General features: G+C 61.7%; 1 protein-coding gene across 1 annotated transcript; it reads left to right on the forward strand.

The window, feature by feature from the left end:
- The first annotated feature begins 105 nt into the window (after positions 1 to 105).
- NMT1 (N-myristoyltransferase 1) lies at positions 106 to 21,274 on the forward strand. The gene is made up of 12 exons (XM_075443477.1): positions 106 to 258; positions 8,765 to 8,876; positions 10,695 to 10,839; positions 13,136 to 13,254; positions 13,788 to 13,879; positions 14,530 to 14,646; positions 15,749 to 15,919; positions 16,298 to 16,406; positions 17,458 to 17,628; positions 17,917 to 18,084; positions 18,512 to 18,649; positions 21,159 to 21,274. Exons 1-12 carry the CDS (start codon positions 131 to 133, stop codon positions 21,177 to 21,179), a joined length of 1,491 nt encoding a protein of 496 aa, XP_075299592.1. The 5' UTR covers positions 106 to 130; the 3' UTR covers positions 21,180 to 21,274.
- The last annotated feature ends 946 nt before the right edge of the window (positions 21,275 to 22,220 follow it).

Consider the following 22,220-nt stretch of genomic DNA (forward strand, 5'->3'; position numbering starts at 1 on the left):
CCGGCCCCGCCACAGCTCGGCTCCCGCATGCCCGCGCAGACTACTGGTCCCGGCATGCCTCGCGGCCCGCCGCCCAATCGCGGCGCGCTTTGTTGCGGGGCTGCGGCAGGCGCCGAGGCCCTGTTTCAAGATGGCGGACGACAGTGAGACAGCAGTGAGGCGGCCACCGGCGAGGCCTCCGCGGCCGTCGGCGGAGGAGAACGACCACGAGCACTGCAGCGACTGCGAGAACGAGGCGGAGCACGGCTCCAACCGGGGGTGAGCGGCGGCCGGGGCCGCCCGCCGCGGCGGCGGCCGGGCCCATTGAGGAGGACAGCGGCCGGGAAGTGAGCGGCGCCCCGCCCCACTGGCGCGGTGATTGGCTGACAGGCAGCATCTCGCGCTGCGGCTGGTCGAGCTGCCCGTCAGTCTGAAGGGGGGGGCGGGCCCGCTGGCTCCCATTCACCCCTGTTTTGGGAGCGTGTTCTGAAGCTAAGCAGGGTCGGGCTCGTCCGTGGCGTGGATGGGTGACGCCCTGCAAGCTGTGTGCGGGGCAGCCAGAAAGGGACCGTGAGTGTCTTTTTATGGCAGAAATGAGCCCAATTCGCAGCTGTCCTTGTCCTGGTGTTAGGGTGTGTCTCCCCACGTTACCCCTGTGCTCTAGCACAAGCCCTGTGCCCCTCCCGGCATCTCCGGCACCGTGGTGGCACCCAGGATGGTTGCACGGTCGGGCGCGTTGCCCTGGTCCCGCAGGCTGCGGGCTCCCGTGGCCAGCCCTGCACCCTGGAAGGAGCCCAGGCTTCCGCACGCCCATCCCATCGTTGTCCTAAAGGCAGCCCAGGGTTTTGCAAAGCTCTGATGACGTTGTCTTGCGGTTCGAGAAGCATGGGGTCCAGAGGTACGAAGTGGTGAAATGGCAGCAGTTAGGCTGGGCGCAAGCGTGTGCGGTGAGACAGGTCCTTACCAAGGTGGAAAAGATCTAAAATCCCTAATGTAATACCCACATTACTCACTGCCTTAATTAGCGATGCGCAGAGCTGCCTCGCCGTGCCTGTGGTCTGCGGGAGAGGCTTCGTCCTCGTCCCCGCGGGCTTTGCATGCGGCAGGGCGCGGGAACATCGCGCGTTTCCGGAGGTTTCCGGAGGTTTCGCGCCGTGTGCTTTGCGCCCCGGAGCCTCACCAGGCTCCTATTCCCGCTCGCCCAGTGCCCCGGCAGCTGCTTTCCCTGCCCGGCGACACGGAGACCGTCGTCTTGAAGAGCTCTGCTCCCTCCGCCGGCGGCTCTCCGTGGGCAATCCCGCCTGAACCAAAGCGAATAAAAGGTCACGCAAGAAATATCCCAGAGGCTTTTTTCTGTGACAGCACAGATGTCCCTTGACGTTTTATCTGCCTCCCGGGTGTGGCACCGTGTCTCACTTTAATACGTTTAGCTGTGCTTGGGGAGATTTTTCTTTGCTTTCCCTCTGACATGATTAGGTTTGTGGAAACCAGAGGCAAGCAGAGAGGAGACGCGGTGCTTAATCACCAGGATTTCCCGGCCGAGCGGTTCAGCCTGCCCTTTGCCAGGAAAAGGTGTGTTCCTGAGCCCTCTCCCTGTCCTGGTGTGGGCATCGCGTCTCCTCCGACCCCGAGGAGCTGCGATGCCGTTACCTGCCCCGACTAGGGCGAGCACTGCAGGGCAGCAAGCGAACTGGGCAGCCTGGGAGAAGTCCAAGAACAAACAGAGAGTTCGGATCGCTTGGGAAATAACGTTGAAAGTGTGGCTGATGGGCACAGCGATGACGAGCGGAAGCCAGGGGGGCTTTGGAGCTCTCTGGCAAGCCTCGTGTCCCCCCAAAAACCTAACGGGGGGTCCACCTAGGAGAGAAAAGACCAAGCGGTGGGAGAGGTGGTGGTTTGCTTTTCCTGCTGCGCATTGGTTCCGTTGGTGTCGTGCCGTCGCGTTACGCTGGGGTGTGGGAGCGTTTCTGGTCGCCCCGGCTGAACGCGGTCCCCGAAACCAGGGCAGGGGCAGCGCTCTGAGCTGCGGGGTTTGCCGAGCAGTGCTCAGCGTCCTGCTGCTGCCCCGTTCGTGTGAGGAGTCACTGCATCTTGGCTCTGAGATTTAAAACGTGAAAATATTAGTTAGCGAGAGCGATACTTCCTTTCCTTTTAAGGACAGGAAAGAGGAATGGAGTTTCCTCCTCCTTGGTCCCGTGTCAGCGCTGGGAAGTGGCGGCACCGCGCTCTGCTGCAGCGTCCAAGTTGATTTCCCAAAGAAAAAAAAAAATGCCACTTTCATATTTGTCGTGATTTTTTGTGTGTGGAGAGGGCTTCTGCCGCGTCCCTGGTGTCTGCGGGGGGTTTATTGCTCTGGCAGACAAACGGCGCTGGGAGGGCAGGGACACCAGCACGGCCTCTGCCGCGGGCCCGGGGGCTCTGTCGGCTCGCAGGCAGCGGTGAGACCGAGGATTCGTGTGTCCCAGCCCCGTGAAACGCGTCTGTCGTTGGCAAAACCACCCGGGGAAGTGGTTTTGGGTGGGAAAAATTTGGGTAGGAGCTGGGTTGTTGCTGGGTGGGGTGTGGGGGGAGCAAAGGGGCTTCTCTCGGTGGGGCAGCGGGCAGCTGCCGGGTTTGGCAATCCCTGCCTGCGCTCACGCCGTGGGAGGATGCTCCTGGGGCAGCCGCCGCGCTCCGACTTGCGGAATTTGTTTTTAGGTGTTACACAGAGCGCCGTGATGGCACCCTCTGCCTCGGGCCCCGCACTCTGCGTCTGCAGAGCCTCCCTCCTCGCCCCGGCCCCTAATGAGATTACAGCCGAAGTACCGCGCCCGATTAGCCCCAGGTTTGGCAGAAGGATTTTCCAGCGCCTGAATGCGGAGCAGGGATCTGCTCTGCCTCGTCTGACACCTTGCAGACCAGGCAGCGAGGCCGGGCAGTGGAGGAGCCGCAAGCTGCGCGAGCCCCGGTCTGAATCCGCGTTTCCAGTTTCGGTTCGGAGGAAGAACCAGCAGCGTTCGGTACCGTTTGCTGTCGTAGGTGGGAGCCGGTCGGAGAGCCGGAGCTGGCGTGTCGGTGTGTGTGGTGAAAGACACTTCTTGATGACTGCAGTGTGTATGCGGTGGGAAATAACTCCCAGCCCCTGTCCAAATCTCCCCAGGCCGACCCAGAGCTTCCCACCGGGCTCCGGGAGCCGAGGGAGCCGGCCGCAGCCGGAGTTGTCCTCCCTTGTGCTTTCCTCCCCCACCTGGCAAAAATAAAGCTTTCGGATCTGGGAATGCAGCGGGAGCACGCACGGATCCGGGTGATAGAGGGGTGGGTGCCGAGCACCAGTTTGGTACTGGGTGCGTCTGGTGTTTCCCAGCCTCCGGAGGGGCTCGGCTGGTGGAGGACCATCAGTCTGAGCGGGTCTCGCCGTGAAGAATCCCGGCCGGTTTGTTGAGGGGCTTCCAAAAGTCCGTTTTCGAGATCGCTGGGGTGCTGGGTGCTGTTTTCTGTGTAGTGGGTAGCACCGGCTCCTCTGCTCGAGGCGCCGTGCGGTCGTGGGGAACGGGGACTGCGGAGGAAGGTCCTGGCCATAACGGCAGCGATGCCTTCCCTGGGAGCAGGGAGAAGTGTTTTCCCCGTTCAGAAAACGGACCGCTGCCATCCCGCAGGTGACTGGGAGACGTTTCACACAGCGCAGCCGTGCGCCCTTCTCCACCCGCAAAGCTGCTCGGGCTGGAAAGGAGATACAGGAGGAGAAAAAGCCGTGAGTGCAGCTGGGAGGGCCGTGGGCTGTTGGACAGGAGCTGGCCTGGCGGTGAAATCTTCGGGGGGGGGCAGCTTCACAGGCCCCATCGGCTGCGGTCGCTGGGAGTTTGGCCGGTGGCGGCTCGTCCCTGGACAGCGGGGAGGTGTTGCCGTTAATCTGGGGAGCGTCCGAGGGGCTGCAGCTACACCGGAGCCTAGAGAGGAAGATATTTGCTTTGCTAAATGGACTTTGAAATAGAAAACACCTGTAAGTGTTGTTTCCCTAGGTACAGCGAGTTGGGCCTTTGGGTTTTCCAGCCTTTTCCTACGCGCTGGCGACTCCTCTGCCAGGTTGGTTTTCATCTCCCGGCTGGAGCAGGGCCCTTCCCCACGCCGCGGCACCCGGGAATGCGAGACCTCGTCCCACCTTGTGCCACCCTCATTTCTTCCAGGTCACGATGGCTTTGCTCATAAATCAGGGGGGGATTTTTCTCAGCGCTGTTGCCTGTGAGCCCGGTGCGGGGTGAAGCGAGATTGATTGGGCTGAACTCGTTAGCAGCAAGCTGGGTGTTGGCAGCTCTGATTTATGAAGCAAAGCGATGCCGGCTGCACAGGCAGCGGCCGGGAGGATTTTGTTGCTGTGCTGCCATTCAGCGTGACCTGGACAGGCCGGAAAGTTGGGCAGAGAGGAACCTGATGAGGTTCAACAAAGGCAAATGCAGGGTCCTGCACCTGGGGAGGAACAACCCCAGGCACCAGGACAGGCTGGGGCTGACCTGCTGGGGAGCAGCTCTGCGGAGAGGGACCTGGGTGTCCTGGTGGACGATAGGTTGACCCTGAGCCAGCAGCGTGCCCTGGCTGCCAAGAAGGCCAATGGGATCCTGGGGTGCATCACAAGGAGTGTGGGCAGCAGGGCGAGGGAGGTTCTGCTTCTCCTCTACACTGCCCTGGTGAGGCCCCATCTGCAGTGCTGTGTCCAGTGCTGGGCTCCCCAGTTCAAGAAAGATGAGGAGCTACTGGAGAGAGTCCAGCGCAGGGCTACGAGGATGAGGAGGGGACTGGAGCATCTCTCCTACGAGGAAAGGCTGAGGGAGCTGGGCTTGTTCAGCCTGGAGAAGAGAAGGCTGAGAGGGGACCTTAGAAATGCCTCTAAATATCTGCAGGGTGGGGGTCAGGAGGACGTGGCCAGACTCTTTCCAGTGGTGCCCAGCGACAGGACAAGGGGCAACGGGCACAAACTGAAGCAGAGGAAGCTCCAGCTGAAGCCGAGGAAGAACTTCTTCCCTCTGAGGGTGACGGAGCCCTGGCCCAGGCTGCCCAGGGAGGCTGTGGAGTCTCCTTCTCTGGAGAGATTCCAGCCTCACCTGGACACGGTGCTGTGCAGCCTGCTCTGGGTGACCCTGCTTGGGCAGGGGGCTGGGCTGGGTGACCCACAGAGGTCCCTGCCAACCCCCACCATGCTGGGATTCTGTTTGTCGCATCTGACGTCGCAGCATCCCGAGGTGGAGGTGACCGGGAGAAGGTGTCAGCTCCCAGTGCCCGCCCTGGGACGTGCTCACAAACTCCCCTCGTGCCGGCAGCTGGCGGTGTTGGAATTGGTGAGAGATCGGTCGGGTGCGTTTGTTGCGGCTCCGCGGTGGGTGGTTTGGCTCATCCCGGGACCTGAACGCGGCCGTCCCGGCCGCTTGGGGATCTGCCAGGTCGCGAGGAGTTAAAAAAAAACCAACCAACCCAACACCATCACGCATTTATCACCAAAATCAATAGCGGTGTCAGCGCCGCTGTGCTGTGATTACTTTTGCTGTCATGTCGGCGCTCGCGTGTCCCGGGCGGAGGTGAAGCCCTCCCCGGGGCGGGAGCAGAGGCGAGATGTCCCCCGGGAGGGTCTGGCAGCGCGCGGGCTGCCGATCCCCGCAGAGCTGCGGCTGCGTGGCTGCTCCTGGCTCTGCTCCGCCGCGAGCGCTTCACGCGCTGCTGGGGGGGAGGGGGGGGCTTCTCGTCGAACCCCGTTTGTGGAGCAGCTCGCCCCGCGCGGCTGCCTGGACCCCGTGCCGGCGAGCAAACACTTGCTGGCTCCCGGTCTTTCCCCTGGGGCTCTGCCGATGGACGGGAATCTTTTTTCCCAGCAAAAGCCGTCTGCAGTCTCCGCTGCTGCCGAGGTGTTGCTGGGAGCTCAGCTGCTCCGTGTGCTGCGCACCGGCCGTCTCCGCTGCGCGGGGCGATGGCTGCCCGGCGCGTCGGGTGTCTGCGGCGGGAGCGTCAGCGGCCTCGCCGTCCGCAGGCATCCTCACACCCAGCCCTCCCCGCTTCACCCTGCAGAAAACCACTCCCCTGTCCGCTTTTCCCTGCTTTCAGCACTCGCTCGCTGCTCAGCCCAGGGGTTGTTTTTAAACCTTGTTCCCCTCCCGGCTCGCTCCTTTTTCTGACCTTGCTGAAATAGTTGGATGCTGCTTCGGAATAGTTTCCAGCGTGTTTCTTCGTTCCGTTCCCTGCTCCACCCTCTTCACCGCTGTCTGGGGTTTGGTGAAGACACGAAGCCGGTCCGGGAGCAAGCGGCGCTCGGGGGGCTTCCAGGCAGGCCAGCGCCTTCGGTTCCCGGAGCCGTGCTGCTGTCCCCGCTGTGAACGCAGCGATCGTTTTGGGGGTGGGAGGAAGGAGCCACCTCTATAGCGTAGATTAAAACCATAGACTGGCTTGGATCCCCGAACTGGGATGTGGGGAGAGGAGAGGATGACCTCAGCCAGTTTGCTGATGACACAGAACTGGGAGGACTGGTGAATACACCAGCAGGCTGTGCTGCCATCCAGCGAGACCTGGACAGGCTGGGGAGTTGGGCAGAGAGGAACCTGATGAGGTTCAACAAGGGCAAGTGCAGGGTCCTGCACCTGGGGAGGAACAACCCCAGGCACCAGTACAGGCTGGGGCTGACCTGCTGGAGAGCAGCTCTGTGGAGAGGGACTGGGAGTGCTGGGGGACGACAGGGTGACCGTGAGCCAGCAGCGTGCCCTGGGTGCCAAGAAGGCCAATGGGATCCTGGGGTGCATCACGAGGAGGGTGGGCAGCAGGGCGAGGGAGGTTCTCCTCCCCCTCTGCTCTGCCCTAGTGAGGCCCCATCTGCAGTGCTGTGTCCAGTGCTGGGCTCCCCAGTTCAAGAAAGATGAGGAGCTACTGGAGAGAGTCCAGCGGAGGGCTACGAGGATGGTGAGGGGACTGGAGCATCTCTCCTACGAGGAGAGGCTGAGGGAGCTGGGCTTGTTGAGCCTGGAGAAGAGAAGGCTGCGAGGGGACCTTAGAAATGCCTCTAAATATCTGCAGGGTGGGTGTCAGGAGGACGGGGCCAGACTCTGTTCAGTGGTGCCCAGCGACAGGACAAGGGGCAACGGGCACAAACTGAAGCAGAGGAAGCTCCAGCTGAACCCGAGGAAGAACTTCTTCCCTCTGAGGGTGACGGAGCCCTGGCCCAGGCTGCCCAGGGAGGCTGTGGAGTCTCCTTCTCTGGAGATATTCCAGCCCCGCCTGGCCGCGGTGCTGTGCAGCCTGCTCTGGGTGACCCTGCTTGGGCAGGGGGTTGGGCTGGGTGACCCCAGAGGTCCCTGCCAACCCCTGCCATGCTGGGATTCTGTGACTCTGAGGATGAGGTCCCCAGGGGCAGGAGAGCAGGGACAAGTCCCATGGCGTCCGGGCTGACTGGGCTCCCTGGGGCAGGTGGGGCAGGCCCAGTCCCGCAGAGCTCGTACTGGTTTCCTGCCGGACTCACTCTGGTGCGGGCGGTGGTGCTGGCTGGTGCGGGCTTTGTGGCTGTAGGCGCTGTGGATGCGTGAGGCAAAGAGCAGCTCCCACCCGGGATTTTCCACAGCTCTGTGTTCTCCCCGTCGAGCCAGACGTGGGTTATGGTCCGTGGTGAAAACAGAAGAGGAAGGATGCTGCGGTTTTACTGCAGAACAGGCTCTGTACCACCGACGGGGATGGGACAGAGCTGAGCCATGCGTGCGTGCTGTCCCTCTGCCCTGCTTTGCAGAAGACCTCTCGTGCGTGGTGGCAGCTGGCAAAGCACCGCTGGCCTGGTGTGCCCCAGTCTTCCCTCTCCTCCGTGCTCAGTCCCGCTGCACCCATCTCTGGGGTTGAATTTCCACCTGAGCCGGGACCCTCTCGAAGACCGGGACCCTCCTGGAAACTGTAACCTTGTTTTGGGGACCACTGGCAGGGAGGCTGCCGGCTCGGGGTGCTCCGGCTCCGCAGCAGTAACGTCGCCTGTCCTGCGTCGGGGGAACCTCACGCGGGGGTGGGAGCCCCTGCGCCGTGCCGGGAGCAGGCACCTCTCCCGGGTTTTGGCGTCAGGTCGCTGCCGGACTCACCATGAGCGAGGCTGGGCTCGGCGCAGGGCTTCACGCCTGCGGCTGCCTTGGGGTGATCGTCACCTGGATGTCCGGGGCTGCCCCGCGTCCCTGGGAGGAGGAGCAGAGCCCTGGCGCAGGCGCTTCCTGCCCTGCACTCCCAAAGAGATCTGCTGCTCGGTCTCAATTTTCCAGTTCCAGCGTAACAACATAATAATTTTCGGGGATAACAGCCATTTGTCTCTCTAGATCATCGCCTCTGCAGGTGGGGGGGATGTTTGGTGCGGTGTCCTTGGCCACCAGCCCCTCCGTGGTGCCTGGATCTGCCGCAGTGCCTTATCCCCAAGGCTTGACCAGCATTTGCTGCTCCCGTGCCCATCCTTGGACTGAGAGAGGAGGGAAAACACCAAGCTGGGCATCGCCGCCGCTCCACGGGGTGGATTTGGGTGCGTGGGGCTGAGCGGGGTGATGTGCCAGCAAGGACGCGGTCACCTGCAGCGCGGGGCTCGCACCCCACCACTGAGCAGATGGGGTGGGAGACGCTGGCGCTGGTCCCCTTTTGGGAGCTCGCTGCTGGGAGGGGTGCAGGGGCTGCACCCCCGTGCACCTCGCGTTCCCCCTCCTGGAGACTTGGACTCAGAGCAGGGAGCTTGTATTTTCTCTGAAGAGCTTCAGAAGCCCTATAAATGCTCTCCAAAAGAAAACCCCAAGGCTCTAATGATGTTTCTTTTGTTCCCCAGTGGCTTGAGTCCAGCAAATGACAGCGGAGCCAAAAAGAAGAAAAAGAAACCCAAACGGAAGAAAGAGAAAGGAGGAGACCAGCCTGACCAGGCTCAGGATCAGTCGGTGAAGGTGACCAACCCTTTCCCGGTGTCACAGCCCCACACGACAGCCAGCCCCATCCTGAACCTCTCAAATGTAGCTTAGGGCAAGGAACAGGTCTCCTGGTCCTGGTTTTAGGCGCTTGGCTGCTCCAAAAACTCAAGGTTTCGAGTGATTTCCTGGCCTGGCTCCCCGCGTGGGAACTCCCGTTGCGGCGGGAGGTGTGTGTGGAGCGGTCCTTGGCTGGGTGTCCCGGCCGGTCCCTGCGCTGCGGCGGAGGGCTCGGGCTGGCGCCTCGGCGTTGTTCTGCCCAGACGCCAGCTGCCTCCGCGCAGGCGGGGAACGGCCCCGCTGCCGCCTGCCAGCTTCCCCTCCTGCCCAGAGCCCGCACAACGGACGCCTTTTCCTGCGTTTGGGCAACGTCTGATGTTGTTGGGTTTCGCTTCATTAGCATGAGAACAGCAGCGGGGCAGAGCAGGGTCCCTCTTACTCCTCTTGGCTTTGCCCGGTGCCGAGTGGCAGCCGGCGCGTCGTGAAGGGGCGTGGGACGCGCGAGGTTTGTCCCTCCCGGCACTGGCAGTCACCCCTCCTGTCCCCTCTGGTCCTGTGGCACAGGACACACGCACAGATCAGCACATCAACAGAGGCTGTTTTCTGTCCAAAGCTTGGTTCCCATCCAAATATTTCTAATATTTTGTCCTCATGACTGTGCAGAGCATTAAATTGGGGCTTAGAGCGTTTCAAACAAACTTCGCTGGGAGTCAGGGAGGGGCGGGGGTGGTGAATTCGGTGCAGAGCTACCCACCCTGCCAGGCCTGGCGGGGGGAGGAGGAGGAGGAGAGCAGCCTTCATCTTGACTCGGCCTGTCTGCCTTGTCCTCATCCTCGGTGCCCAAGGACTCCTCTGGAAGCTGCAGTTGTAGATCACAGAATCACAGAACGATCGGGGCTGGCAGGGCCCTCTGTGGGTCACCCAGCCCACCCCCCTGCCCAAGCAGGGTCACCCACAGCAGGCTGCACAGCACCGTGGCCAGGCGGGGCTGGAATATCTCCAGAGAAGGAGACTCCACAGCCTCCCTGGGCAGCCTGGGCCAGGGCTCCGTCACCCTCAGAGGGAAGAAGTTCTTCCTCGGGTTCAGCTGGAGCTTCCTCTGCTTCAGTTTGTGCCCGTTGCCCCTTGTCCTGTCGCAGGGCACCACTGAACAGAGTCTGGCCCCGTCCTCCTGACCCCCACCCTGCAGATATTTATAAACATTTCTAAGGTCCCCTCTCAGCCTTCTCTTCTCCAGGCTGAACAAGCCCAGCTCCCTCAGCCTTTCCTCGTAGGAGAGATGCTCCAGTCCCCTCCTCATCCTCGTAGCCCTCCTCTGGACTCTCTCCAGTAGCTCCTCATCTTTCTTGAACTGAGGAGCCCAGTGGATCCAGCTTAGGTGGAGGAGGCTGAAGCAATGAGAGAGAAAAGCCACCGCAGAAGGTGCAGGCGCTGGGTGTTGTTGGCCCGGGGTGTCTCTGCGTGGGTGTTAGCCGAGGGGTAGCGGAGAGGTTTGCTCTCAGGGCTTCCAGCACCCTCTCCACTGAAGCTTAAAGCATTTTGAGGCAGCTCATCCATCCCCTTTGGCCCAGGAGTGCCTGGAAACCAGGTCTAGGTGTGTCGCGGGTGTCTGACAAGAGGGTTCACCCATCTTGTAGAGGATGACAAGCGGCTCTAGGCTGGGAAGGGAGTCTCCTGCCTGCTCTCCCCTTCCCTGAGGCACGGGCAGCTCCAGGTTCCCCTGACGAGGGGCTTAAGCACAGACCTGGTGGCTCAGCTTACTCGTTTTGTCTTTCCACCCTCCTTTTGTGCCCACAGGTGAACTCTTTACCCGCTGAGAGGATCCAGGAGATTCAAAAAGCCATCGAGCTCTTCTCTGTAGGTCAGGGCCCTGCCAAAACCATGGAGGAAGCCAGCAAGAGGAGCTACCAGTTCTGGGACACGCAGCCGGTGCCCAAGCTAGGTATGTACAGCCCCTCGCTGTTTTGTGCTCCTCAGGAGAAGCCTCGTGGTCCCCAGGCTGTTCAAAGAAGTCCTCAAAGAAGCCCTGAGAAGCTGGTTTCTGGGCAGCGAGTCCCTGGACAGCCTCTAAATGCTGTCCTGTCTGGGCTTCAAAGGCATCGGTGACACTTGTCCGTCACGGACTGAGCAGCCAGCCCTGCCGCCAGAGAGCTGTGCAGGTGGCCGGGGGGGTCGAGAGGGACGAGGAGCCGTTTCAGACATCCAGTTTGATGGCTCCTGTGTTTGGGCGTCCCTTCAGCTCGGTCTTTAGCCCTTGAATTGGGTCTCCCCAGCCCTCTGTGCCGAAGTTTTGCGCAGGGTGTTGCCAGCCTTCCTCTTGCCAAGTCCCAGGGGACTGGGAGCTCACCAGCTCTCCCCTTTCTGGGGGCTGGAGCTTCCCAGTAAGGGATCCTTGATGGGGAAGGTAATTCTGGGCGAGACGGGGCCAGCCAGGGATGGGAGCTGCCCAGGGCAGCAGGTCCATGTGCTGAGCTGCCGCGTCGCTGGTCTGCTGGGCTCGCATCAGCCTCCGTCACGGGCGGGCGCTGGGGCTGAGCCGGGAGAGGGGAGGCACAAACCTCGCCAGCGTCTGCACCCCAAGCTGCCGTGCCCATCTGGAGACAGGGAACCCATCTCCTTGTCCCCGCTTCCCCCCGTGAGCAGCCCGGCTGCGCTCCCCGCCTCGCCTCCTTGCTCCGGCTCGCTGCTGACGCTGTCAGGGGTGATGTGCTGTCGGTAACGGGGCGTCGGGAGCCCCGGGCAGCTGGGCAGGTCTGAGGAAGAGGGGTGCGCTGCCGCAGAGCTGCGTGGCCGGAAGGCGCTCGTTCCCGAGCTAATTAGAGCAAACCTGCAGCGCTAATGAGAGCAAACCTGCAGTGCTCCCGGGGTGCCCGGGATTGCTTCTCTTAGTCTCTCCGCCCCTGCGTCCCCCAGCAAAATCCACGCGGAGCTCAGGAGATCCACAGAGTGAGTCCAAGCCCGTAGTTTCTGGAATCACCCGAAGCTTGTCATGGCTTCAGCTTGGCTGCTGCTCAGTAATTCCCTTCATGGGGTTTTGTCCAACCCCTCTTGTTGCAAACACCGCGTTTGATTCCCTTTTCGTGTTGTCAGCACCAGTCTGAGGCTTGCTTTGGTCTCAGAGACCGTTTGCTGGGAGCAGCGGTCTCAGCTTTGTGCTGGGAAAATCACGGCGAGGTGGCACGGGGTTATGGGAGACAGCAAAGCCTGAGCTCGCGTTTGCCCTTCTCCCCAGAGGGTCCTGGACGTGGCAAACAGCGTTCCTGCTTGGGCAGACCCTGCGGGAAGGGTGGAAGGGATCTCAGGGGGAAGGGGAGGCACGCAGCAGCCCGCTCCTCCGCACGCCGATCTGCCGGCCGCGGGCTGGGCCCCGGCGTCGCGCGGCGCCTGCTCGGGAGCGCGCTCTGGCACGCAGCGCTGCGTGCACGGGGCTGTTTGGGGTCGGGTAACGAGAGTGCTGTGGGATTTTTGGGACCGGATTTCGGAGCGGTTCAGCACCTGCTCAGAACAGAGAGGACGGCCAAGGGTGAGCGTTTCTGGAAGCCGCCCTGGGTGGGTTTGACGGGGGCAGTTCTTGCTCGGGGCTTCTTTTCACCTTCCCATTGCCTGGAAACCTTTTCAATCGCTTTTTAAGGGAATTCCTAATTAGCACAGCGTGCTTCTCTTGGCAGCGCTGAAGCGATGCCACTGTGTTGACATCCCCGAGAAAGCTGGTGCTTGAACCAACATCTCCTGGCTGATTTGGGGGCTTTAGCAGTCACTGTTTTTTCCAACAAAAATTGCCTTGTTCGCGGCAGCTCTTCTTCACGCGCAGTGGGAGGGAGCCCTGACGCTTGCCAAATGGCCGGGCCAGAGCTGGCAGGGAGAGAGCCGCTGTCCGACGGAGCGGCTCATGGGAAAGCGCTGACCGAGGCCGGGATTGTGGGGATGGGGAAGGAGAAGGCATCGCAGGTGGGCCTGGAGGACGGAGCTCTGAAGCTCTGATCAGTTTATTCGCCTCCGCTCCTCTGCCTGATCGGCTCCGTCATTGCCCCTGAAAGAGGGGTTTTGGTTTCTCTGCCCCGGTGTCGCGTTGAGCGCATGGCACGTCCCAAACTGGGTGGTGAAACGGTGATCCAGGGACCTGGGGTGGGAGATCGCACTGGGGAAGCGGGGCACGTTGGTCACCAGACCGAGGTGTCGTGGAGACTTGGCCTCAAACAGCGGAGAGCATCTTCATGGCTCCCTGCTCTCTCCTACAGGAGAAGTGGTGAACACCCACGGTCCCGTTGAGCCAGACAAAGACAATATCCGTCAGGAGCCATACACCTTGCCCCAGGGCTTCACCTGGGACGCCCTGGATCTTGGGGACAGAGGCGTGGTGAGTACAGGCAGCTCGGCGTGTGTTGGGAGGGCGTCTCTGTGGCGCGGTCAGCAGTTCCGTGCTTGGACTGACAAAGATGGTTTTGGGGACAGGAACAGGTCCTTCACCACACCGGGCAGCTCTCCAGCTCGGTGGTCATGCTGTCTCCTCGGAGTTCGATGGGTCTGACTTCCCCCAGCACGCAGTCACCTCGCACCCGTCCCAGGCTGGCCTGGTTTCTTCATGGGGGTGTGAGGATGCCTGAAGCCAGGAGTTCTTCCCTTAGGAAGACCCTCCAGACCCTGACCCACCTCCCCGGGAGGTGACCCGAGGGCAGCGGGACTATCTACATGTCCTGCTGCTTACCCAGCTCCGCAGCGGCACCCGTTCGAGGTCCCCGAGCAGAGGGACGTGCCGGTGGCAGGGACACGGCTGCGTGCGGCGCCCGCTGCTGCGGCCACAGAAGCAGCGTTCAGGGCCCTGTCCCGGGGCAGCGGGGGGGTGTGATGGCTGAGTAACTCTCTTGACCTGCTTCGTCTCTCCTGCTTTAGCTGAAAGAGCTGTACACGCTTCTGAACGAGAACTACGTGGAGGACGACGACAACATGTTCCGGTTCGATTACTCTCCCGAGTTCCTGCTGTGGTGAGCGGCACGACGACGGCGGAGCAGAGGGTGGTGGACGCTGGCGAGCCTGATCCCGGTGGCAGCGCTGCCGCTGCCTTTGCTTGTCCCGTCTCCTTTCTCTCCAAAACCTCCCTTCCCCATCTGTCACCACGTGCAGCGTGCCAGGCTCGCTGCGAGAGGTCTCTCTCCCAGCCCTGCCTGCCTCTGGCTTCTTTGAGATGTGGGAGCCCGAAACTGGTTTTGTTTCCTCTTCGGTTTGGTCCCTCGAGTTTTTGTAAAAATCCTGGGAGCTGAGGAGCTTCCTGGTGCCCTGGAGCTGTAGGCTGAAGGCAGCTGCCAAGTGACGTTGCCAGCAGTGACACTGGGAGACCTGTTGCAGTGGAGCTGCCGTTTCCTCGGGGCGTTCATGAGTTGAGGAACGTGGTTTTCCTCCTGTGTCACCAGCAAGAACTTGCCTTGGCCACAGAGTGCAGGACTTACCCTGGATCCTGGTGGTCCTGCCCTGTCACGTCGCCGTCACCCTCTCATCCTCCTGCCTGCAAACCCATGGCTGCGCTGGGCAGCCTGGCGCAGGACACGGGGCGTCCCAGGGCGGGGTGGGGAGGCAGCAGCAGGTACACAGGGGACCTTTGTTGGGGCGTGACTTCTGAAGCACGTCTCTTCTCCAGGGCGCTGCGTCCTCCGGGCTGGCTGCCCGAGTGGCACTGTGGAGTCAGGGTTGTCTCCAGCAAGAAGCTGGTTGGATTTATCAGCGCGATTCCAGCCACTATCCACATCTATGACACGTGAGTGCTGCTTGGTGGCATGTGGGGCTTCTGGGAGCGCTCGGGGAGTCTGGCTGTGTTGTCCTCCCGTGACCGAGTGAGCCAGACCTGCGCTGTTCAGCTGTGGAGATGCTTCGCTGCTTGGAGGAGAGGGTGGGGAATATTTAAGATGGGCAGTGAAGTTCTGTACAAGGGGTTCATGGAATCATTAAGGTTGGAAAAGACCTCTCAGATCACCAAGTCCAACTGTTACCCCAACCCCACCATGCCTGCTAAACCATGTCCCGAAGTGCCACATCTACATGTTTTTTGAACACCTCCAGGGACGGGGACTCCACCACTGCCCTGGGCAGCCTGGTCCAGTCCCTGACCACTCTTTCAGTACAGAAACTTTTCCCAATATCCAACCTGAACCTCGCCTGATGCAACTTGAGGCCATTGCCTCTCATCCTATCACAGTTACCTGGGAGAAGAGACCAACACCCCCTCACTACACCCTCCTGTCAGGCAGTTGTAGAGAGCGAGAAGGTCTCCCCTCAGCCTCCTCTCCTCCAGACTGAACAACCCCAGCTCCCTCAGCAGCTCCTCATAGGACTCGTGCTCTAAACCCCTCCCCAGCCTTGCTGCTCTTCTCTGGACACACTCCAGCTCCTCCATGTCCTTCCTGTAGTGAGGGGCCCAAAACTGCACACAGTACTGGAGGTGCAGCCTCACCAGGGCCAAGTACAGGGGCACGATCCCCTCCCTGCTGCTGCTGGCCACACCATTCCTGATCCAAGCCAGGGTGGCATTGGCCTTCTTGGCCACCTGGGCACACTGCTGGCTCGTTCAGATCTTGTAGTCAGCAATCGTGAAGGCTGTTTTCTTCAACGAGTGACACCAGCTTAGAGCTCTGGCTTACAGAAATCCTCCAGGGCTGAATGGAGACCATTTTTCCTGGGAAAACCTTGGGTAACAGCTGAAAGCAGAGTTCTCCAAACCCAACCCTCGCCCCGTGGCCTTCCTTGAGGCTTTGACTCCTCTTTCTCTTGAAGGGGCTGGAGGCAGATTACCCAGGGCGTTGGGCTGGTCCTCCCAGGTCAGGGCAGTCGGGTCTCATGCTCTGCATTGTTTCTTTCCCAAGAGAGAAGAAGATGGTAGAGATAAACTTCCTGTGCGTCCACAAGAAGTTGCGCTCAAAACGGGTGGCTCCGGTTCTGATCCGCGAGATCACGCGGCGGGTTCATCTGGAGGGGATCTTTCAGGCTGTTTACACTGCGGGAGTGGTGCTGCCAAAGCCTGTGGGGACTTGCAGGTGAGTGTCTGTCCTTCTCCAAAGAGATTTTGGTCTGCAGACCTTCCCTTGCCGGGATCCCATCTGCGGCACATAGCACGTGTGGGGTTCCCCGGGACAGGAGAGCGATTCCAGCCCAGGTTTCTCCTCCCTGCACCATCCTGCCAGGATTAGGTCCAGTAGCTTTGCTTAAGCTGCTCATGTGTCACAAGACAGGAGACTTTCTGCAGCACGAGCGCTTCGGGCCACCCTTGTTTTTCTCTGCCGGAGCTGCTGGCCGCTTGGCGAGCCGCTGTGATGTTCTCGCTTGCCCTCTCATGGCAGCTACGAGAACCTCGTGCCCGTGCGGCCGTCTCGCTGCCCAAGAACAAGTCTCCCACCGCGAGTGTGTTTCTGCAGGTACTGGCACCGGTCCCTGAATCCTCGGAAACTCATCGAGGTCAAATTTTCCCACCTGAGCAGGAACATGACTATGCAACGTACCATGAAGCTTTACCGGTTGCCCGAGGTGGGTGCCAGCCGGGGCAGTAAGCCGTGGAGACAGAGCTCACGAATTGCTCCTCGCTGAGCAAGGGGTGAGGCTGGGGACTGGAGCCACAAACATCTCGGCCGAGGTCGAGTCCTCTGCCTGGAGAGCTGGGGTTTGTGTCGCGGAGTAAATGACTCTGTCGAGCCATTGCACTTTATGTAATCTTTATTTATTTTTGCCTGGGTACCTGCATTTTAAGGGCAAATTCTTGCAGCTAGAGGACCTGGTGAGCTTTTGTTTCATGGTGAGTCATATCCTGTCCTGGTAAAACGAGAAAGCAGATATGACAGCCTTCATCTGCCCAAACACGGCCTCGGAGTGACCTTGGATTGGATTAGTCCCTCATTCTTCGGTCAAACTGATCGGTTCTGTCACTGCCGTTGTCTTGCTGGGGAAGTTCCCCAGCTGGATATGGGAGAAAAAAACCAAAGCATTAAAATTGCCACCACCTTCCCCGACCTTGTGGGCTGCTGTTGGTCGGTCGGAGCTGCTCGTTTCGGTTGGAGAGTGCTGCTTGGGTGCTGGGCAGCACGTGCCTCCCGCCACAGCCAAGGCACCAGCTGCTGGTCTGTAGCTACCGATTTTTGTGCAGAAACCCACGGCCAGAATCCGTGCTGCTTGATCCAGGCTTCGCTGAGCAATCCCAGCCCTGGGTCGGGAACCGAGTCCACCTGGAAATGGCATCAGGCGGTGCCTGGGGCACGTCTCCCAGCCCGTCCCCGCTGCCAGCGGGAGCAGAGACCTGCAGGGAAGCGGAGATCTTGTGTCGTTAGTGGGTAGGAGGCCGCGTCCAGCAGGACTTGACCTGGCCCGTGGGACTTTGGGACCCGCTGGGCATCTCTGCGTTCTGTGCCATCGGTGTCACAGCCGATCACATCGTCCTTCTGCTGGGCAAGCAGGGCTGGAGGGGAGAGCGCTGGGTTGTGGGACTGAGAACGGGCTGATCCAAGCAGAGAGTGTCTCTGTGCCGCTTGTAGGAGAGCCCTGGGGTGAGGAGAGCAACACCAATGATTTTTCCCGCTTTCTGCAGACTCCCAAGACTCCCGGCTTGCGGCCGATGGAGCACAAAGACATCTCCGCAGTGCACAAGCTCCTGACCGAGTACCTGAAGCAGTTCCACCTGACGCCCGTCATGAGCCGAGAGGAGGTGGAGCACTGGTTCTTACCTCAGGAGAACATCATCGACACCTTTGTGGTAGAGGTGAGGGGGCAGGAGCGAGACGGGGGGGTGCTTACCTGGGCTTGTGCCTCCGCTGGAAGGGCATGCAGCGAGCTGTGGGAGCCATTAGGGAGGTTGCTGCCCCGGGTGGTGAGATGATCTTCCAGGGTGGGAGGTTTGAGCTGCTGGAGGACGGTGCCTCTCCATGCTGGGCTGCCCCAAGTCTCCTCACAGGGAGCGCACACATCAGAGACTGGCAAAGCTCTGCTAAGGCTCCAGCCAGGCTTTGTCCTGGCTCTGACGTCTTGCGGTGTCACTTCTGCCTTCCAGAGCGCCCCAGGGGAGGTGACAGACTTCCTGAGCTTCTACACGCTGCCCTCCACCATCATGAACCACCCAACTCACAAGAGCCTGAAAGCTGCTTACTCCTTCTACAACGTTCACACCAAGACGCCTCTCATCGACCTCATGGGCGATGCTCTCATACTCGCCAAGTCGGTGAGCGACGGTGGGCTGGGGCGGCAGCGCCGGGCACCGGGCAGCTCTCCGGGCAGTTCGCCGCTCGCCTGGCTGCCCTGCATTCCCTGGGGTGGGCTGGCCGTGGGGCAGGGCTCGTACCCAGGGCTGTACGAACCCAAATCCGAAAGGATCTGCCGCCCGGGAGCGGGTTGCGGGGTTAGCCTGACCACTCTGGCCAGCGTTGAGCTGGCTCCTCGTTTCTTACAGCAGATGATACTGCTGTGTGTCCGTAGCGCTTGAATTGCCCGGGGAGGGGGGTACCGCAATGCAAAGTCCTCCCCTGGCAGCCTCGCTGCCTTCTGGGGGTGCAGAGCTGGGTGGGAGAGCGGGCACGCAGCCCGTGGCTGGGAGGAACCCCCAGCATGCGAGCAAGGAGAGCCGACGGCCTCGTGTCTTGCCCCTGCAGAAAGGATTCGACGTCTTCAACGCACTGGATCTGATGGAGAACAAAACCTTCCTGGAGAAGCTGAAGTTCGGGATTGGGGATGGGAACCTGCAGTATTACCTGTACAATTGGAAGTGTCCCAGCATGGCGCCGGAGAAGGTCGGTGCCCTGGGGCGCTGGGCGCGGCGTGACGCGCGGCACTGGGTGAATCGGGGGACGGCTCCTCTGCCTGCGCAGAGGGTGTCCCTGGGGAAAGCGCTCGCCGCTTCTCTCCCCGGGCTCGTTTGACTGGATGTTGTCTGCCTCGACTTCAGCAAGGCTTTCGACACCGTCTCCCATAACATCCTCCTAGGGAAGCTCAGGAAGTGTGGGCTGGATGAGTGGTCGGTGAGGTGGATTGAGAACTGGCTGCATGGCAGAACTCAGAGGGTTGGCATCAGCAGCGCTGAGTCTAGTTGGAGGCCTTGGAACTAGTGGTGTTCCCCAGGGGTCAGTAATGGGCCCAGCCTTGTTTAACTTCTTCATCAATGACCTGGATGAAGAGTTAGAGTGCACCCTCAGCAAGTTTGCTGATGACACAAAACTGGGAGGAGTGGTGGATACACCAGCAGGCTGTGCTGCCATTCAGCGTGACCTGGACAGGCTGGAGAGCTGGGCAGAGAGGAACCTGATGAAGTTCAACAAGGGCAAGGGCAGGGTCCTGCGCCTGGGGAGGAACAACCCCAGGCACCAGTACAGGCTGGGGCTGAGCTGCTGGAGAGCAGCTCTGTGGAGAGGGACCTGGGTGTCCTGGTGGACAATAGGTTGACCATGAGCCAGCAGCGTGCCGTGGCTGCCAAGAAGGCCAATGGGATCCTGGGGTGCATCACGAGGAGTGTGGGCAGCAGGTCGAGGGAGGTTCTCCTCCCCCTCTGCTCTGCCCCAGTGAGGCCCCATCTGCAGTGCTGTGTCCAGTGCTGGGCTCCCCAGTTCAAGAAAGATGAGGAGCTACTGGAGAGAGTCCAGTGGAGGGCGATGAGGATGAGGAGGGGACTGGAGCATCTCTCCTACGAGGAGAGGCTGAGGGAGCTGGGCTTGTTCAGCCTGGAGAAGAGAAGGCTGCGAGGGGACCTTAGAAATGCCTACAAATATCTGCAGGGTGGGGGTCAGGAGGATGGGGCCAGACTCTGTTCAGTGGTGCCCAGCGACAGGACAAGGGGCAACGGGCACAAACTGGAGCAGAGGAAGCTCCAGCTGAACCCGAGGAAGAACTTCTTCCCTCTGAGGGTGACGGAGCCCTGGCCCAGGCTGCCCAGGGAGGCTGTGGAGTCTCCTTCTCTGGAGATATTCCAGCCCCGCCTGGCCGCGGTGCTGTGCAGCCTGCTGTGGGTGACCCTGCTTGGGTAGGGGGTTGGGCTGGGTGACCCACAGAGGGCCCTGCCAACCCCCAACATCCTGGGATTCTGTGACTTTTGGACGAGCACAGGTTCAGAGTCCAGCCGCGCAGACGGCCTCTTCCCCCCACGGAGAGAGCAGAGGCAGGCGGAGGGCTGCGGGGTGACGGTGTGACACCGGTGGCTGTGCTGTTCGCCGGGGAGGTGGTTGCTGTGCCCCGTGAGCCCACACAGGACCCGGGTGTGACCCCCCCAGCCCTGTAGCCGTGTGTCAGCCTGCCGTGGCGGGGCGAGACGATCAACCACCCCTCTCAGAACAGACGGGCGGGAGAGCGTTGGGTGGTTGTTGAGCAGGACGCCGTGGCGATGGGGAGCTGGGCCAGCACGGTCGCTCGTGGCGTGTGCCGAGGGGCTGAGCCGCAGGATGACCGGGCTGTCACCTTGTCCCTGTGGCCAGCAGCTCGCTCCCCACCCGGCTGCTCCCGGCGTCTCCCTGCCCAGGGCCATTTTCAGGCAGCACCCGGCTGCTACCATACCCCGCCCTGAAGATGCAGCTTAGCATCTCCCTGGTCCACAGCCGCCTTGGAGATGACGGTGCTTGAGAGCCAGGAACTGCGCAGTGCCCACGCTACGTCGTTAATTAATGCCTTATCAGCAGTGACGGGGCTTTGGTTGCCTTCGTGGAGTGGGTATGGCCAGGTCCCTCTGTGGGTGCAAGGCCACGTGCCTTCAGCCAGCCTCGCTGTGCCGCTGAGCCTTGCAGAGAGCTCCGGGAGGCTGCCGGGAGGTTTCTGCAATCCCTGTGTTGCTGGGAGAACGGGGGGGTTGGAGAGCCTGGCGCCGGGCACTGCTCCCAGCCGTAGCCCGTGGTGGGGCTGCCCGTGGCTCCAGCGGGTGGGAGCCCGGCGCCGGCCGCCAGCACGTCCCATCCCACAGCGGCCGCAGAGCACCCAGCGGTGCCGGGTGCCGGCGGAGGGACTGGCCCGGTACCGGGCTCTCGGGAAGCAGCTGCTCCCAGATCTGTCGTTACCAGCGTGGAAACAGCCCTGGCTCGGAAATCGGGGCTGCCTTGCAGCCTGCCCGGGCTCATCACGCCCCACACATCGGTCACTCCCCAGACAGGAGCTGGGCAGGGTCCGTCGGCCCGTTTGGCCCCACACCCCGGGCTCTCCCTGCGCTCCCAGATATCCCGAAGCCGGGGGGGAAAACCCTTGTGGGTGGTGCTGAGCCCTCCCGAGGCAGAGGACGCTGGCGCTGGGACGCGTCTGACCCGCCGTCTCCGTTGGCTCCCCCAGGTCGGACTGGTGCTGCAGTGAGCGAGCCCTGGCCGGGAGCGCAGCCGAGGAGCCGGGCCCCGCGGAGCTGCTGCCCTCGTGCTTTCCGCCGCAGCCGGACCCACGCCGGGAGAGGTGGAACCGAAGCAGCCGCCCATGTCCCGCAGCGCCGGCCGCCGCTGCCCCGCTGCCCTCCGCGGCCTCCTTTGTTTTGGTTTAATTGCATCCTCGTAAAGACGTGATCAAGGGAATGTAACTGCTGAAACTAGCTCATGATTGGCATATAATGGAGTTCACGGGTGAATAATAAAAGTATATATTATATATATTTTAAATCTTTCCTGTTCCAAACTGGCACGAGTCGCATTCGTCTGCTGAAGGCCACCTCCGGGCTGCTGGACTGTGACTTTTCTCGACGGGGCCGACCGAGGGAGATGCTTGCTGTGCCGAAGGGCCCGGCGCCGGCGTGCTGGAGCACCGGGCTGCCGAGCCCTCCCGCCTGCCCGGAGGGTGCTGGGGGCCCTGGCTGCGGCTCCGCTGTGTCCCCCGCTTCGCTCCCTCCTCTGCTAAACTCGGCCCTTGCCGCGGGTGCCTGGAGGGGGAGGATGGCACCGTCCCTCCCCGCGGGCTCGGGAGCACGTCAGAATTTCTTTCTAAGGGCTATTTGTGCAAGCGATGCCTTGTCCCTTCTCCTCCCCAGCCTCGGAGACTGGAACCCTCGCTGCTCAACGCTGAACCGAGGAGCAGCGACGCGCGAAGATACGGGGGGGACTCGGCTCGGCCACCCCGCTCCGCTCGGACTCCCGGGGCTTGTCCCCCGCCGCGACGCCAGGGCTGCGGGCGCCGGGGGGACGATCCGTCGCCGCTGCCGCACCTCGGGGCTCTCCGCTCGGCTGCTTTTCTCTGGGAGCGTGGAAACACGGCCGCACACGCAAGCGACTGCGCTGCGACGCGCCTTCGGCATCGGCTCTGCCGCCGCGCCAGCGCCGCTTCCACCCGGCTCGTCACCTTGTGCTACGGGGACCTCCGAGGTAAAGGAAGAGTTTTCTTCCGTGGAAAACCTTCATCCCATCACGCTATCCC

This window comes from Opisthocomus hoazin, chromosome 26 (genome assembly GCF_030867145.1).
Source record: "Opisthocomus hoazin isolate bOpiHoa1 chromosome 26, bOpiHoa1.hap1, whole genome shotgun sequence".
Classification (NCBI taxonomy): Eukaryota; Metazoa; Chordata; class Aves; order Opisthocomiformes; family Opisthocomidae; genus Opisthocomus; species Opisthocomus hoazin.